Genomic DNA, 18644 nt, shown 5'->3' on the forward strand with positions numbered 1-18644 from the left:
ATATCTAAAAAAGCAATGTACATACCTTTAAAAGTACTTTGTTCCTAAAAACTGCTAACCATCATCTGACAATGTGGGGTTGCCACAAATCTTCAATTTGTAAAACAAACAAAAGCACTATCTGTGAAGCACAATGAAACAATGCATGTACTTTTATCTTCTACTCAATACAAGAACCTACTGTATACCATAGGGAATTATATTCAAAATCTAATAATAACGTATAATGGAAAAGAATCTGAAAAAGATTTTATATACCTATATATACTTACGTATATAAGATACAGACATATATGTAAGTATATCTATATATATATAGATAGATATAATCATGTGTGTATGTGTGTATCTGTATCACTTTGCTGCACATCTGAAACTAACAACAAGAATGTAAATCAACTATACTTCAATTGAGAGAGAAAGAGAGTGAGTGCTGTAAACTTTGAGATGATTAGTAAACTATCTTTGGTAATGAAAGCTCTCTAATCATTCTGTCAGCTTTAAATGGAATGATTCTGTGGCTTTATGTGAGGCTTCTAATTGGTGCTGGGGTTTTAGTCTTGCAAATTACATGCTTAGCATATTAGAATTCTAGTCAATATTCTGACACTGACCTTAAGAGAAACTAAAAAAGGAATTACAAAATATATACATAATCCAATTCATTTCCTTTATCCAGAAGCTGTAACATTTGTCTACAAATAAAACAATACCAGCTGAAAAACAAATTCCTGCTGAGGAATGTGTTTATTCAGGCACACTCAACGCTTGAGACATCCGCAACACCAAACCTTCCAGTTATAGCTACTAAGTAACCTTAGGTTTGGAGAAGGCAATGGCAGCCCACTCCAGTACTCTTGCCTGGGAAATCCCATGGATAGAGGAGCCTGGTGGGCTACAGTCCATGGGTCCCAAAGAGTCGGACACAACTGAGTGACTTCACTTTCACCTTCACTTTCCTGCACTGGAGAAGGAAATGGCAAACCACTCCAGTGTTCTTGCCTGGAGAATCCCAGGGATGGGGGAGTCTGGTGGGCTGCCGTCTATGGGGTCACACAGAGTCAGACACGACTGAAGTGACTTAGTAGCAGCAGCAACATTAGGTTACTGTGATCATATAGGCTATTTAAATTACTCCAATCCAGCTACTGATCACATGGTGAGTTCTGGATCACTCTGTAAGTGGGGGACTGAATGAGAAAGGAGATAAATTGTACAGGAGACACTGAATTGATTCAAATATTGAGTTTCTAAATTCTATTTTAAAAAGGCCAAGGAATAGTTTGAGATACACCAGACTTACCAGAAGTCTTCCACCAATGAGGCTTTTAGAGATACATCACAGCTGATCATTTCATCTCAAACCCTAGAACAGAGATCTAGGGAGATCATGGAAATAGGTTAAGCATGAAGAATGCTCAAAAACTGAGCCTGGCCAATAGATATGTACGTCAGTGTGTAAAAGTAATAAAATGTGATAATGAACATTTGAACAATACTATGCCAGGCTCTATGCTAAGTGTCTTATAGGCATCATCTCATCACACACCCCATGAGTGCCACTGTCACACCATTTTATAAATGAGCAACAGTTAGATGATTAGTCCAAGGACACAGTTAATTGATGGAGAGTCTGCATTTAAACTCAGGCAATCTAACTCTAGATCTAGTACTTCTGTTACCCAAAGTGAAATATACCTTAGAACTTAGAATCCAATGCATGCCAAAAGCTTATGTCAAATATGTCTATAGCAGAAGGATCTATTACATAACACCAAACATTCTTTAAAAGCATATAATAAGGTTTCCTCAGTTACTTTAAGACACTAAGATACCTAGATGAGTCATGTAGTGTTGGCTTTGTGGTGTGGTTACTGTATTTCTCTAACTTCATCCGATGATTAAAACTATGATAAATTTAACTACTACTATTGGTTATTCTGAATTTAAAGGAAGATAAAAGAAAGAACATGAAGAGAGGTATATTACCTCTATTTTTGATCAATATGCCATCAAAATTAAAATTAAATGACTACTAAAATAAGATACTAAAACAAAGTAATAGGTTAGATACTAGAATGTATGCTATAAAAATTACACAGCAAGATGAAAAGAGTCTAAGGGCAAGTTTTATAAACCAAAGCAACACCAGAAAATTTTATGTAACTGAAATAAAGGAGTAAGTACAGAAAACTCAATTAAGAGGGACCTCTTTATTGCATATTTATAAAATAATAGTATAATAGTTATTAAAAATGAGGATGAAATATTTTATTTTTGGTATTTTGTGTTTTGCATCAATTTTTCAATCATCTTTACAATTTTTCAAAACTTGAACCTCTGCCCCACCCATCATTCAAAGAACAAATGATGAACAAACTATCCAATGGGTTCTTGTGAGAGACTTATTATCAAAGAAATTAATGAATAACTCATAAATAATAAGAGAGTTTTCAAAGAAATACAATAAAAACAAAAATTCAGAAGGCACCTCAAGATCATATCGTGCCATTTTCCTCATGCTTGTGTTTTAAGTGCCTATAACAGAATTCTGGTTAGTGACATTTTGGACAAAACGTGTCATCTTTTGTGCACACAGCATCAAACGACTACAGATACAATAGGGGGATTCTGATGTGTGTATCTGTACTAAGCAGGGCATAATTTATAATCTGCTAAGAAAACAAAAAGTCAGGATTACAAAATGGATATTTTTAGCACATTTAGTAACAGCTAGTTTTAAACTATCATTTTATTTTTGATGACCGAATTATATTTGACATAATTAAGGAACATATATTTTTAAAATATTGAAAACCCATGGTTATAACAGAACTGTTACATTAAACAAAGAAAGGAAAAGTCACATACATGGGCTGAATGGCACTGAGGTTTTTCAAAGCCATTCTTTTGTGAGGCTTTCAGCCCACCTTTACATATATCAATAAAAAAAGTCTCTACTCAGCATGCTTGCAGCAAGAGGTGAAATTGGTGTTGATCACACAACTGCCTGATAACCATTCAGTGCTGATCACTGAACAAGCATTTTTATTTAATTATCCCGACAACCATAATAGAGCCACATTTAAGTTTCTGATGTCACTGACTTCAACTATTCAACTCCAGAGAAACACTCAACTTAAAAAAAAAAAACCTGAAATATGTGACAACTAGAAATGGCTGAATCATTGTACCTTTTAGACATAACCATTAATCTTAGTTTTGCTATATGCTATTTGGTACTTTTTGATTCAGTAGTTGGATAAAAAAAAAAGTTTCTGTATTCAAACCTATCTACAGAATGTCAATATAAAATGTGTGAATATATACATTTAATACACACACACACACACACACACACACACACACATACACACACTCTCACATATCTAGAAATCACATATCCAGCACTTAACCACATCTCCAATTCTCACTAATGACTCAGGAAATCATCTGTTACCTTAAGACCAGCTTAGACGCTATAAGGCTGCAACATATGGCTAAAGAGGTCAAACACAAGCGCCCACAGTCGGGCTGATTAAATTGTTCCTCCTCATGATTTTTCACAAGTAGTAATACCATTTATATAACAACTATGTCTCAATAACTTAGAATTCAGAGTATAAAACCAGTGTCATGAACATAAAACTCTCACTGTTGAAAAAACACTCCTCTTTCAGTTATTTCCACTAATGATAAGAGGGTACACCAAACTAGTCATGTTGAACTGTACAAACGATCTTTACTCTTAATCTAAACAAACATGTGTTAAAACATTCTGAAATGCTGCATCCTTTGACTTCTTCATCTTTTCAATTGCCCGATGCAGGTCCTGTTGTTGCACAGGTCGAATTTCATCTTCATCATGGCTAAAATGTAAAAAAAAAAAAAAAAAAAAAGACAAAAACAAAACAACCCACCAACATTCAATAGCTTTAAAATACATCTCCCTAAAATATTTTACCAAGATTAAAAAATGAAGTCTCTTTCCCATCCAAAACCCCCAAAACAACCACAATTAACAGCTTAAGGAATTAATCTACAGATAAGTATCTAAAAAAAATTTTTAGAAACACTGACTGCCAAGAGGTAGGAAGCTTAAATGGCTGACTATAAACATTATAGCTTGTTTAAAATCAAACACTTTACACTAAGAATATGTAAGTGTGAAATTTGATCTAAATAGGATTATAATTCTAACGAATGAATAAAAAATTATTCCCATGAAAACTGGAATTAAAAAGTAGCAGTTGTAGGTATCTATTATTCATGTATGTGTTTACCTTTGATGAATCGAAAATAAAATTCACTGCTATTAATAAAAACCAACTACTCTTAAGTTCTCCCCACTTCAGTAAGAAGGAAACACAATCCAATATATAATGTCTCCTCAGTCATTTACAAACACTTAGGAAAAAAAATTCAGGGAAAAAGTTATGATAACCTAAGTGCATTACCCACATTTTTCATACTGAAATGTAACATTTTCAGGGCTTTAAGGTCGGCAGAGAAACCATTTTCACTAATGTAATTTACGCAATAAACAGATGGAGTGACCCTCTCCACGAAGGGGCCCAAGGAAACACTGAAGATAGGTCCAGGAAAAACTACAGGTTAAAAGGGTGGCTTTTATGTGAAACTTTCTATACCAAGAAACCTTTTTTGGCAAAGCTTGCTATGGCAATACAGTGTAAGTAAATGCATGAATTAGACAGGCAAATCCAGGTCACTTGGAGCGACAGCCTCAGGGGATGGACAGGGAGACTGAGAAACAATAGGGCAAGAGCTACAGAGCTCATCCACACAAGCCCCAGCACACACTGGTTTGCCGAGCCACAGAAATTCTTCCTTAGAAGGTGGATATTTTGAACAGGGGTTTAGAAATGTTCAGTGTTACACCAGTCTAGGGTGAATGACCTTATGGGAAACACAGGACACTGGTTTATCAGAGCTGAGCTATTCCAGTTCACTAATAAAGCTGGTACAAAATTGGTTTCTGAAACTCAAGGTACTTTGAAACTGGTTTCAAGTAAAGTTTGCTGCTGTCACAAATGACTTTTTTTTTTTTTACTAAATACATTATTAACAAGTTGAAATCTAGTCAGCAGCAACGTCCCCATAAATGTGAAATTTCTGGAAGACAAGGTACTCATTTCCACATGAAATTAAATTTAAAAATTTAAAAAACAAAAGCAATCTGGGGATATCAGAGTAACAGTTTTCATGGTAGAGATGGGCAAGCCTACATTTCTGTGAGCTTGATGTAACCCAGTTCATGGATGTTCAGAGAAATTCAGTTTTTACTTCTTTCTCTTCATTCCAGATGCTCCCCATAACCACCCTCCCGTGCAAATTCATTTCCAGAACCCCTTTCAGAAAAAAGGCAATAAATAAAGTTGGTCAATTTTTTATTTCAATTTATCTTTTCATTTTGTAAACAGAGCTGGTATTATAAAGCAAAACAGAAGACCTAACCTAAGCTTTTAATAACCTAAAAGCTCTAAAAGGGTCTGACAAATATTAAGAGATGAACTCTAAACACACATACCTTTCTTCCGATGTAGAATTAACATATTCTCTGACACAGAGGAGGGCAGCATCTCGACACATTTCTTTTAGGTCACTGCCTGAAAACCCATCAGTTTCCTGGGCAACTTCTAACAGGTCCACATGCCTATCCACCTTAAACAAACATAAAACATACTTTCAGGTTGGGTACATGAGACAAGTGCTCGGGCCTGGTGCACTGGGAAGACCCAGAGGGATCGGGTGGAGAGGGAGGTGGGAGGGGGGACTGGGATGGGGAGTACATGTAAATCCATGGCTAATTCATATCAATGTATAACAAAAACTACTGTAATGATGTAAAGTAATTAGCCTCCAACTAATAAAAATTTAAAAAAAAAAAACAACAAAAAAAAAAGAAAATGAAAAAAAAAAAAAAAAAACAAATATAAAATACATGACAAAAGATATATCCAAACACTTTTTAGAATTAAAGAAAGTTAAAGCATACTGGAACAGCAGGGGAGGAGAAACATTAGAAAACTTCAGTTCTAGAAGTTTTCTTCTTTTAACCATAAAAAGTTTAAGATTTGAAATCTACTTTTCAATAACTGTCACTATGACCAAAACTGAAATAAGTCTCCCAAGATGCTTCACAGAGTGGCGGGGAAGAAGGCATTCAAACACTGTTGGGTTGACTTTGGTACCTCTTAGGAAGGTCCCACGTTCCTAAGAGGTGGGGCACTTTTCTATAATATAGTCAACATACATGGCAAACAGCCTGGATCATTAAGTCCTGAGTCCATTACAAAAATCATATTCCACTGACACATTCTAACCCTCATTTGAACTGTCATGCTGTGGTATTCTATTCTACTTCCTCAACACTCATTCAGCACCTATGGTTTTGCTCCCCAACTAAGCTTATATAGTGAAGCTAATAAAGTGATCCTCCTGGGCATATAACAGACTTATAATTAAGCTTATATGAAGATTAAGAAGAGAAAGTAAATAGTAACTAACATGTAATAAATGATTCTTATGTGTCATTTGCTGTACTAAGTACTTTACATGGATTATGCTCATTTAATCCTGTCAGGGAAGCAGTCTCATTTTTAATTTCAGATAATAGTAAAACCTGTAGAGGTTAAATAAATTGCCCAAGGTCACACCACAGACACAGCCAGCATTTGAATACTGTACAGAGAGATCCAGCTGTATTTCTCCCCCCACCTAGCTAACCATTTCTCTTAACATTTACTTTCCCCAAGTTGATATGAAATGCCATCTTTATCTAAGTTCCCACTTGTCTTTGTGGAAAACTCAGTGTAAGTTAAGAGCAGCAACTCTGCACAAGGACAAGAAGAGACTTGGAGGTAAGATGACATGGAGTCTACTGTTAATTCTGCAACTGTGACTTCACATGGCAGTGTGCTCATTCCTAAATGTGGAGATTAAATAAAGAGAAATCACATGCTCATATCCTCTCTGATAAAGAGAAAACTGAACCCAGAAGGGAGGTGTGAAGTAAGTAAGGAAAATGGTAACTTATATACAGATAAATGTAAATAAGTTAATATATAAACAGTAATAATAATCATTTAATTTGGTGGCGCTAGTGGTAAAGAACCTGCCTGCCAATGCAGGAGCCGTAAGAGATGTGGGTTTGATCCTTGAGTTGGGAGGATTCCCTGGACGAGGGCAAGGAAACCCACTCCAGTATTCTTGCCTGGAGAATCCCATGGACAGAGAAGCCTGGCAAGCTATGTTCCACAGTCACACAGAGTCAGACATGAATGAAGAGACTTGGTACGCAGGCACCTAGAGAACTAAGTAGCACTAAAAAAGAACGTGTAACTTCCAAATGACCAGAGGAAGAGGGGAAAAAGAATGAAGAACACAAGAGCAACACTGAAGAATGAAGGACTGGGGCAGAGGTAGGGGAACTGGAAGGTGGGAGTGGAAGGTATGGGTGGGGTGAGAGTTGGGGGGGAGTCCAAGGAGGAAAAAAAAAGCTTAATAAATGGAAAGCACTAAATTAGGAAAGAATGAATCCAAATTTATCAACAATCACCACAAACACAAACAAATTATTACATAATGATAAAAAATAATTCACCAGAAAAATATAACAAACGGACAGATCTACAACAATACTGGGAGGTCTGTCACTTAACATCTTACGTACTGATACATCAGAGAGTCAGTTTCTAGGGCTAGTTATAGTAATAGTTAGACTCCATGATACACTGTACAAATGCAAAAGTTGACAAACTGATTACAAGAATTCTGTGTACTTTGGCTGTTAGTCTCCGGTTGGTTACAGGGTTGCAAATATTCTCCCAGTGGCCTGTTCCTTCACTCTGTTCCTTTTATCTTGTCATACTTCTAGAAGTCTCAACTCTGACTACAGTCAGACTGTTCTATTCTCTTTGTAGTTTAACTTTTTTGTGTGTCTCAGAAACTTTTTTACATGTGTACTTTAGAAATCAGACATACTAGGATGTAATTTCTCTAGAGTTTGTACAAGTGAGAAAGGAAAAAAAAACTATACAACTATACCTGTACATGTGTTATGTATCTATCCACACATACTTATGGACGATACACACTACCAACCTCAGGAGAGTGCTGAGAGGTCTCTACAGCGTGCTACCAATGACGGTGTAGAGAGGGGAGACAGGGGAGGGGTGGGTATGCAACAAAATATGTCAAGATCACCTTTTAAGTCCAGGTGCTAGATTTAAAGTTATCTGTGTATGTGTTTACAACAAAGGACCTTCCAAATTATTCTTCGAGATGTTAAATAGATGTTAGTCGTCTTCCTCCTTCATACCATCAATACCTCCACCCTATCCTTTGCTCACTCATTTGCTGATTCACACTATGCTATAACCACTCACAAATCTTGTTCATGGCAGAGTTAAAATGTCACAAAGATGAGCAAAACAAGTATAAGAAAATAATAAAAAGAAGATTCCATTCACTGAGGGAGCAAGATTAGTAAGATAGCCTTCCATAAAGGTTAAAAGAATGGTTCTATCACTACTTTGCTATGTAAACCTGTGTAACTTATTTTATGTAACTTCTCTGTATTTTGGTTTCCTCAAGTGTAAAATAGTATTAATATGCACTGCTTAGATAAACTGAGGATTAAATAAAACTATGTATCACCACAATATGTGGCACACACTAAGCATTGTAAAAGTAGCCCTTTCTATTTTAAGATCATGGCTCTAGACAAACCATGAAGTAGTGAGAATTATTTTCATTAGGCAAGTATGAAGGAAATTCCCAAGTTAAAAAAGGTTTTGAATAACAGGAGCAAAACAGGAATAAATTAATGAACTGCCAAAACAGCTTGAAAGACTAGCACTTATCTGTGTATAGTTATTCACTCTATCTAGCATTGGCTGTCCACTGCATGGTAATCCAAGCATCTTATATAAATATACATTTAATATAAATTATCAAACCAATTCTATGAGATTGTTGACATCTTCAATTTCTGAGTGAGAAAATGAGGCATAGAGATGCTAACGGTATTTGCCCAAGGTCACACAGTAGGAAATGGTTAAGCCAGAATGGAATCCTCAAGTGTCTCTTCTAAACCCATGATTGTTAAATTTCCAGAAAATATATACATTCAGGTTAGTCTGTATAGGGGGAAAAAAAAATTCTTACTGTAGTGTTGATGTGATACTCTATTAGGTATAAATGTTATCGTTCTAATTCTTTCATACTTAACATTAAGCCAGAACCAGTATATCTTTTTTAAAAGAGTGAGCTGTATTAAGGATCTATATCAATCAGGAATGTGAAAGACTGGAAAACGGTATCATTTCAAAAGCTTTATTTTTTTCTTCAGAGAAGAAAAAACTCAAAATATAAGTCTATTCGTATGTTTGCATCAAAAACTCTAATTTCCCTCAGGAATGAATAAGCATGACAGTGCTCATCTTATTAAATACATTTGTATGCTTCTGATTTGAAGCATCTTTTAGCACAATGAATTTTTTTTCATATTCTATTAAACAATATGCCTTCAGCATAGAAATAGCAGCTAGTAGGAAATCAGATATTCCCATGTCAGCAATTATCCAGAGAGCATTCATATTCTGCAGTATAAAACTGACTAAAGACTCATCTTCTGTACTTTCATGAGTAAGAAACAGAATGCTAAAAATTTCCTGTACTAATGACAAACCTAATTCTAAAAGAATTTCCAAAGATACTACAGTTAAAAAAGGCAGAATACCTATCATGTTGGCACAAAGTTCCATAACATTTGCTGGCAAGGCTACAGGGCAAGAGGCACTCTAACACTGCTGGTATAAACGAGTAAATTGTGGGGAGGGACGTGGGAGGGGGGATCGGGATGGGGAACACATGTAAATCCATGGCTGATTCATGTCAGTGTATGGCAAAAACCACTACAATACTGTAAAGTAATTAGCCTCCAACTAATAAAAATAAATGAAAAAAAAAAAAGAGTAAACTGGCATGAACAAATTAGGCAACCACTACCAAAATTCTAAGTGCTTCCCAGGTGGTGCTAGTGGTAAAGAACTCACTTGCCAATGCAGGAGACATAAGAGATGTGGGTTCAATCCCTGGGTCATGAAGATTCCCTGCAGGAGGGCATGGTAGTGCCCATGCCTAGAGAATCCCATGGACAGAGGAGCCTGGCAGGCTATGGTCCATAGCGTCACAAAGAGCTGGACATGACTGAACTGACTTAGCATAGACACACCAAAATTATAATATCATACTCTTTGATCTAGTAATTTTTTTCTGGGAAATTCACCCCACTAATGCTTCTGGCACAGGTGTCAAATGATGCATGTACAAGGTTATTCGATGAAGCATTTTTGTAATAGTGAAAGACCAGAATCAACCCAAACGTCCTTCAGTGTGGCACTGATTAAATAAACTATGGTATACCCATACAATGGAACCCTATGCAGTGCAAAGGAAAAAAGAGAACAGAATGAGGAAACCATACGCTACTATGGAATCTCAAAGATTAAGTGAAAAAAAGCAACACATAGAACATTGTATATGTTTTATTAATATGGCTTATGTAGAAAAGGGGAGAGGAGTAATAGTATATTCTAATTTGCTTGTATAGGCATAATGCCATCTGAAAGAATACATAAGAAACATAAGAGAGAAATGAGACTTTTCCCTGTGTATCATTTAATACACGTATTTTAACTTTTGAAACATGTGACTGTACTATTTTTAAAAATCTTAAATACAAATTATTAAAGGTTATGATTATCATATATTTTTAATTCTAATTTTCAACTTCAAAAAGTATTGCAATTAAATGAAAAACAAAACCTCCCTATACTTCTCTGTAAAAACAAATGTATAAAACTTGAAACTGGTCTGAAAAATATCAGAGGATTTTAATCTACAGATATGAAAACACATGGCTATTTAAAAAGCCTTTAATTACCTTTAATTAGTTCAAATATGCCATGGTGATTGAGTTATATGAGCAGCCAAGAGTTCTACAGTAATTTACAAGTTCAAAACTCCATTATTCTCAGGTTCCTTTTTCATTTCTAAAATGATTTTATGAACATAAATTTTTCTTTATTTATAGGGTGGGGAAAAACTGTAATTTGCTACTTACATTTTCATTTTTCAAGATGAGTTTCAGGATTGCTTCTCTTTGTTTCAGAGCCTAAAAGCAGGATAATTTTCAATTAGCATGAAAAAAAATAAGGATCAACTAATTTTCCTAATATTTCTTCCTTTCCTTGTAAACTACCCAATACCTACAGGAAATGACAGAAACTCTGATAGGTCATGGAAACTTTTGACTAAAGCAAGGTCTAATTCTAGACTCTAGAGTAATCATTTGTGGTTCTTGTACTGAAATGTAACTTCTTATTCAGAATCTCCAGTGCCTAGCACATGCCTTGAAATGTTTTTCAAGTGAGTAAATGACCAATGTCTTTCCTCTATAGCTCTGCAAATCTCCTTTTCTTCATTTAGGAAACTTCTGAAAACTCATTACTGCCGTAAGATTTTTACCAGTAACTGGAAGAGATGGCAAGAATACCTTCTTGGTTCTTCCATTCAACATGTAACTTCCATGACCACTGATTTGTGTTAGTGAATTTTCTTTAGTGTTGACAGTGATGTGTTTATATGCTTGTACGTTTCTGCCTCCAGTGATGCTGCCTAATACTATACTAGGAACAGGAGGTTTTAAAAGAATACCTTACATATATAGTAAATACAAGTGCTTTTAAAAATTATTGTGGCTGAACTCCTGCCTATTCCCACAACTGCTAAAAAAAAAAAAAAAAAAAAGAAGGAGAGCCAGTTACCAGGAGTATCAAATTAAAGGATGTGAAAATAAAAACCAAACTGCTGTTTCTGTAACTCAACTGTGTTAAGTATGAAGGTTAGTTTGGTATGTTATGTGATCACCAATAAGTACTTTCTGTTAATCAACATTTAACTTGGAAAGGAATTTTAAGGTAAGGTTAATCATATACTTTGATATCACAGTTATGCATAAGAAAAAAAATTACCCTATAAAATGTGTGTGTGTTCACTAAAAACAGAATGAAAGGGAGATTAAAAAATCCCAGTTTCTGCATTAACAGTATACAAAATTTATGTCAAACTTGATAAAATGTGTTACACAACCCATTCTGAAATCACACAGTAAATATATTAAATTTACAACTTTAGCAAAGGCTACTTTACAGGCTGTTGTACCCTATGTTTCATTCTACTACTGTACATCAAAACCCTTTGCTTGCTATTAGACTACAAGCAGAGATTCTATCAATGTAATCTTCACTTTCAGAACCACTGAAGTGAACTACTTACATCTAAAAATATTCTGATGTTCTGGTAATAAAATAAGATCACATATCTTGTAGGAAGCATATAAAGGTCATCTAAACCTTCAGCAGTCAACCCTTTCCACCTCATAACCACTAATTTTCCTTGGCACCTTCTAACTGAACTATCCCCAGAAGTCTCCATTAAATACGTGCTTCCACACCTCCCTGCCTTTGTTCACTTTGGCAGAAAACCATTTCCTTGCTTCAGTTCAGTTCAGTTGCATCCAACTCTTTGAGACCCCATGAACCGCAGCACGCCAGGCCTCCCTGTCCATCACCAACTCCTGGAGTTCACCCAAACCCATGTCCATTGAGTCGGTGATGCCATCCAACCATCTCATCCTCTGTCGTCCCCTTCTCCTCCTGCCCCCAATCCCTCCCAGCATCAGGGTCTTTTCAAACGAGTCAATTCCTACCATCCTTCATCCTTCAAGCCCAGCTGGATTCCGTAAGTTTCACTAACTCCTCAGACTGAATTATTAGTTTTCATCATCACCTCAGGTCCTTGCAGTTGGTTACAACATACCTTTGTAAAGTACATATTACATTATTTATTTTTGTGTCTGGTATCCCCCTGCAATACAGAGTTCTTTTAGGACAGGGGCCACATTCTTATTCATCAGAACCTAGTGGGTAACTGACATACAAGCTCAATAAATATTAATCAAATTTTCCAGTCTCCTGTATCACATTAAAAAAATCTCTCCACTGAATTATCAGGTAAATTCTCTAACAGACTGCCTAAGTAAATACCCTCCAGAGGAATCAGAGGTTGTAGCTGCAGCAAACAGTCAATCAGAGTAATTTTACAGAGACCACAGCTACCAATTTTAGATAACCAAGTTTACTGTGACAAACTGTTAGGTTGAAGAGTATAAAATAGGGCAAAATTTTCAAGCCAGAGATTTTAAATTTGAAAGGAGTGACAGTGGAAGTTCTAAACAGCAATATATATATGCAACATGCTAATTGTATGCTGCATACAGTCTAGTACTAACCCTGCTTGTTTTTTCTTTTTTAATCTAAAAGCAAACAAAATTCAAGATTTGGGGATTCTGTGTAACAGAGTAGCAAAAACTGGATCAATACCAATCTCAGATTTTCATTCGTATATTAAAGTGCAATATTGTACTTACTGGTTAATCATTAATCCTGTCGGAGGAAAGCGCCAATTACAACTGCTAATAATTAATCAAATAAATAGCAGATGCTCTCCCTGTCCAGCCTTCTGAACAGAACAGTTCTTTAACCCTAAAACCCCTAATTACATCCTATCCTAAAACAAATCTATAATTTACATTTTCTTACATATTTTCCACGGATAACTTGCTACATCCTAAAGAAAATCACTAACATGTCTAGGGAAACTTGAGGTAATTCTATACATCGAAGAGACGCAAATGTATACAGACGTAAACAACACTGATCTTCAAAGACAGTAAAAAAGCGAGAAAAGGAATAGAAAGGACAACAGTAATAATGGGGTTCTTGCTCTATTCCTTCCCTGCCTGTGATAAATAATAAGTCTTATTTTTTTAATCATTCCCTTCCTGAAATCACAGATAAAGATCTGCCAAAAAAAAAAGAATATTTAACTGTTCATAACAATCAAACCCACTTACAGGCTGGTTGATATGGAATCTCGTGGGCATTCTCCTCATTATAGCTGAGTCCAAATCTTGAGGACGATTAGTAGCTCCCATCACTATGACCTAAATATATAAGAAAACAAAGCTATTAAATATACCAATAATACTCCTTTTAGGTTGTTACTACTAGGGCTTAGAAGATATAGAAAATTAAGTGGGGCTTATACTAAATCTTCTATAAGAAATCTGTTTTAATCCAGTATTACTCAAATATTTATAGATACAAATCAAAGTTAATCCTAAATAGATCAAATGACAGCAAAGCTGGTAAGACTGTTGCATTTCACCAGACTTCTAGTAACTAAAATAATGTACTTACTCAGTTATGAAGGGATTATAAAAATTTTAAAAAACCTCCTGTATTTTGTAAAATATGGTTACTTGATCGCTACATGTTGAATAACTGAAAGCTATTTATGTTAACAGCTTGGCAGTATATGTGACAGAATAATTCAAATCCTTTAATAATATTAAGGAGAGAATCATTTCCCTACCAGAGTCTAAGGATTCCAGTAATAGTAATAGATATACCCTGTATTTTTTCCTCTAGAATTCATACCATCATTTCACGGCACTATCAGCACTGCAGGTAGAATCTTCTTAATAATAACAGAACCTCAAGCAATCCAACTTTACACAAGGCAACAAAATAAAAGCAGACATCAAAATGCTGGGTAGAATATTAAAAAAAAAAAAAAAAAGAAAATAAAAAAAATTGCTGGCACCCTGCCAGCCTCTGAGTATATGCCACTTATTTATAAAGGATATAGAGATGAAAAATCAACATGAATAAAGACAAAGATATACAAAACAATTTAATTTCTCAAGGGCGAATATTACTGCTATTATTGATATTTCTGTATAATACAATAAACACATACATCTGCTTTCTAAAATGAAATTTATTAGTATTCTAATGAAAACTTTTATTTCAGCCTAAGATGTTGGTAATGGACAGGGAGGCCTGGCATGCTGTGATTCATGGGGTCGCAAAGACTCTTGTTGGACACGACTGAGCAGCTGAACTGAACTGAAGATGTCTTAGGTTTTTGAAACAGTCTGAAATCTAACTCCAGAACATGTTGCAAAATCCACCAAGTTTTATATTCTACTTCTACTCTTTACATTTAATGTCACTCAACAGCCAAATTACTTTCAATTAACCAGGAGAGACTGCCATCTACAGGGAAAAAATATAAATACAAATTTGAGAAAAAGGTCCCAAAACATAATACAATTTTATAGTTGGTTTAACTGGTCCTCAAGTCAAAATATTAATGTTCTTACCTGTTTCTCTTTATTGACTTTCTACAACTCTAAAAAATTAATAAGGAAAATTTCTACCAAATGTAAAACAAAATTTATCTTTAGAAGTGATCAAATGAGTTCATTTTGTATATGAGCAAAGATCAACATTAAGTACATTTTGAGATAAAGTATTCATAAGATATTAAAAGAGAGACTCAAAGTGACATGGAAGCTTGTTGAAGATGGACCCTATTATGCTGGGAATCACAAAAACCATTGTGGTTGAGGAAGTACCTAGAAAAAGCTCAAAAGGGGGCTGAAATTTGAGAAATATTCTCGGTAAACAAACAGCCTAAAACAAAAGCCCACTATGAAAGATGAAACCCTAAAAATTAGGATCAAGGAATACAGATAAATCTAGCACAACATGATCTAACGAATACATGTAAGGTAATAACAGATACTCATGATGAATAAGCAAAGCAAGAGTGACTGACATTACTTAAAGAAGCAAATTTTAAGGGGCACAACTGATAACATTTACATGTATGTTAATTCTAGTGCAGATAAGCTAAAATTTAAAATGGGAAGCAACAGTAATTTTTTAGCATTTATGTAGCAAAATTAATGCACGTTTTAGGTATTAGTTAAGACTTTAAAAAACCTTTAAAACAAAATATTAAGAAATTTTTTTTATCATTTTACATTTAAAACAATCAAATCTAAATATATGTCTCAAAAGTTGAACTATGTCTATTAATCTGCTAAAAACAATGTTATCTTTTGTGTCTCATGTATTTCAAGATGAAGAATATGTCATCAGCCAACTTGGATCTCCAGTAGTAGTGACAGGTTTAATGGGGTCATGTAACTATTTTTGTTTCCTTTGTGGCAAGAGCCACACCGTGGGGCTCTGGATGAAGCGGCTCTGAAGTATACTTCATCGAAATATATTCCTTGGTTTTAAAACTATACTCTGATAACATATAACATTAAACTATTTTCTCTTACAGGGGCTAACTATTCAATTCTCTGCATACTATAAACACTATTGCTTAGGAGGATAATTAGTTTTTGGAAACCTGAACACTAATCTCATTGAATAGATTTACCAGAATCAATTAATAAATATTATTTCTATTAATTCACCTACATTTATCTCTGTTGTGCTTTCTTCTCTAATCATCCAACACTAAAGGCAATTTTCCCTCAAAATGAAATTATATTTTCATAAAAGGGACTTCCCTGGTGGCTCAGATGGTAAAGAATCTGCCTACAATGCAGGAGACCCAGGTTCAAACCCTGGGTTGGGCAGATCTCCTGGAGAAGAAGCTGGTAGTATTCTTGCCTGCAGAATTCCATGGAAAGAGGAGCCTGGGGGTCCACAGGGTCGCAAAGAGTTGGACACGACCGAGTGACTAACCAAAGTGATGTAGAAGGAGGATATGGGCTTAATTTTCTTCCTGAGAATTATGTATCTCAGGACTTTTGAACTGTGGTAATGTGACAAAGGAGATCCTTAAATTCTCTGGCTACAAAACATGTAAAAATTAATAATAAAGTATTAAAAAAAAACACCTCAAATTAAACAATAAGTCTGCAAAAAAGTAAAGGAATTAAACTGACAGGTTTATTTATCAGTAAAGCCTATTCATATAATGGAGGTAAGCAAGGGCAGAAGTTGACTGCATACCATATGGACATGAACAGATCTGAGACAGTGGGGTGTGCTGGACATCTGACAAGCCAGAGGGCCTGATAAGAGAGCATCCTACATAAAGCTGGGGCTCATAAAGCACTATGGCCTGAGAAAAATGGTGAAAAATTACGAAACCTATTCAGCAGAGTCAAGCCTCAGTTCTTGGAAAGACATATAAACTTACACATATAAACATATAAACATAAACAGCTACAGTAATCAAAACAGTATGTTACTGGCACAAAGACAGATTTATAGATCAATGGAACAGGATAGAAAGCTCAGAAATAAATCCACACACCTATGATCAATTAATCTAAAACAAAGGAAGCAAGAATATACAATGGAGAAAAGACAGTCTCTTCAATAAGTGGTGCTGGGAAAACTGGACAGCTTCATTTAGAAGAATGAAATGAGAACATTCGCTAACACTATACACAAAAATAAACTCAAAATGGATTAAAGAACCAGATGCATAAACCTCTTAGAGAAAAACACAAGCAGAACACTGACATAAACTGCAGCAGTTTTTTGATCCACCTCCAAGAGTAATGAAAATAAAAACAAAAATAAACACATGGGACCTAATTATTATTTTTCAAAATAAACAGCTTATGTAGTTCAATATCAAAGTAATAAACCTAATAAAAAAAAAAGGCAGAAGAGCTAAATAGACATTTCTCTAAAGAAGACATACCAATGGCCAATAAGCACATAAAAAGATGCTCAAGACTGCTAATTATTTAAGAAATGACAGTCAAAACTACAGTGAGGTATTTATCACTCACACGGGTCAGAATGGCCATCATCAAAAAATCTACAATCAATCAATGCTGGAGAGGGTGTACAGAAAAGGGAACACTCCTACACTGTTGGTGGGAATGTAATTTGGTGCAGCCACTAAGGACAGCAGTATACAGGTTCCTTAAAAACTAAAAATAGAGCTAACATATGATCCAGCAATCCCACTAGCAGGCATATATCTGGAGAAAACCATAATTTCACAAGATACATTAACCCCAATGATCACAGGAGGACTATTTACAATAGCCAAGACATGGAAGCAACTTAAATGCCCAATGATAGAACAACAGACTGATTCAAACTTGGGAAAGAAGTATGTCAAGCCTGTTACATTGTTACCCTGGTTATTTAAGTTAAATGCAGAGTACATTAATGTGAAATGTCAGGCTGCGTGAATCACAAGCTGGAATCAAGACTGCCAGGAGAAATAACAACCTCAGATATGCAGATAATACCACTCTAATGGCAGAAAGCAAAGAGAAACTAGAGAGTCTCTTCATGAGGGTGAAAGAGGAGAGTGAAAAAGCTGGCTTAAAATTCATCATTCAAAAAACTAAGATCATGGTACCTGGTCACATGACTTCATTTCAAATAGATGGGGAAAAAGTGGAACCAGTGACAGGTTTTCTTTTCTTGGGCTCCAAAATCACTGTGGACAGTGACAGCAGCCATGAAATTAAAAGACACTTGCTCCTTGGAAGAAAAGCCATAACAAACCTAGACAACATACTAAAAAGCAGAGACATCACGTTGCCAACAAAAGTCCAGATAGTCAAAGCTGTGGTTTTTCCAGTAGTCATGTATGGATGTGAGAGGTGGACCACAAAGAAGGCTGAGCACCAAAGAACTGATGCCTTTGAATTA

The 18644-nt window shown here is 35.2% G+C and overlaps 1 protein-coding gene across 3 annotated transcripts in view; it reads right to left on the minus strand.

The window, feature by feature from the left end:
• Nucleotides 1-2194: 2194 nt before the first annotated feature.
• The window catches only part of ATAD1 (ATPase family AAA domain containing 1), a 58610-nt gene continuing 42160 nt past the window's right edge, over nt 2195-18644 (minus strand). For all 3 annotated transcript variants that reach the window (XM_020884024.2, XM_020884025.2, XM_070470596.1), the window contains exons 7-10: nt 14003-14092; nt 11150-11200; nt 5549-5682; nt 2195-3869 (exon numbers count right to left, since the gene is read on the minus strand). In XM_020884024.2, coding sequence (XP_020739683.1) covers nt 3749-3869; nt 5549-5682; nt 11150-11200; nt 14003-14092 — 396 coding nt within the window. In that variant the 3' untranslated portion in view covers nt 2195-3748. The remainder of the gene's footprint in view (nt 3870-5548; nt 5683-11149; nt 11201-14002; nt 14093-18644) is intronic.

Source organism: Odocoileus virginianus, chromosome 7 (assembly GCF_023699985.2).
Source record: "Odocoileus virginianus isolate 20LAN1187 ecotype Illinois chromosome 7, Ovbor_1.2, whole genome shotgun sequence".
NCBI lineage: Eukaryota > Metazoa > Chordata > Mammalia > Artiodactyla > Cervidae > Odocoileus > Odocoileus virginianus.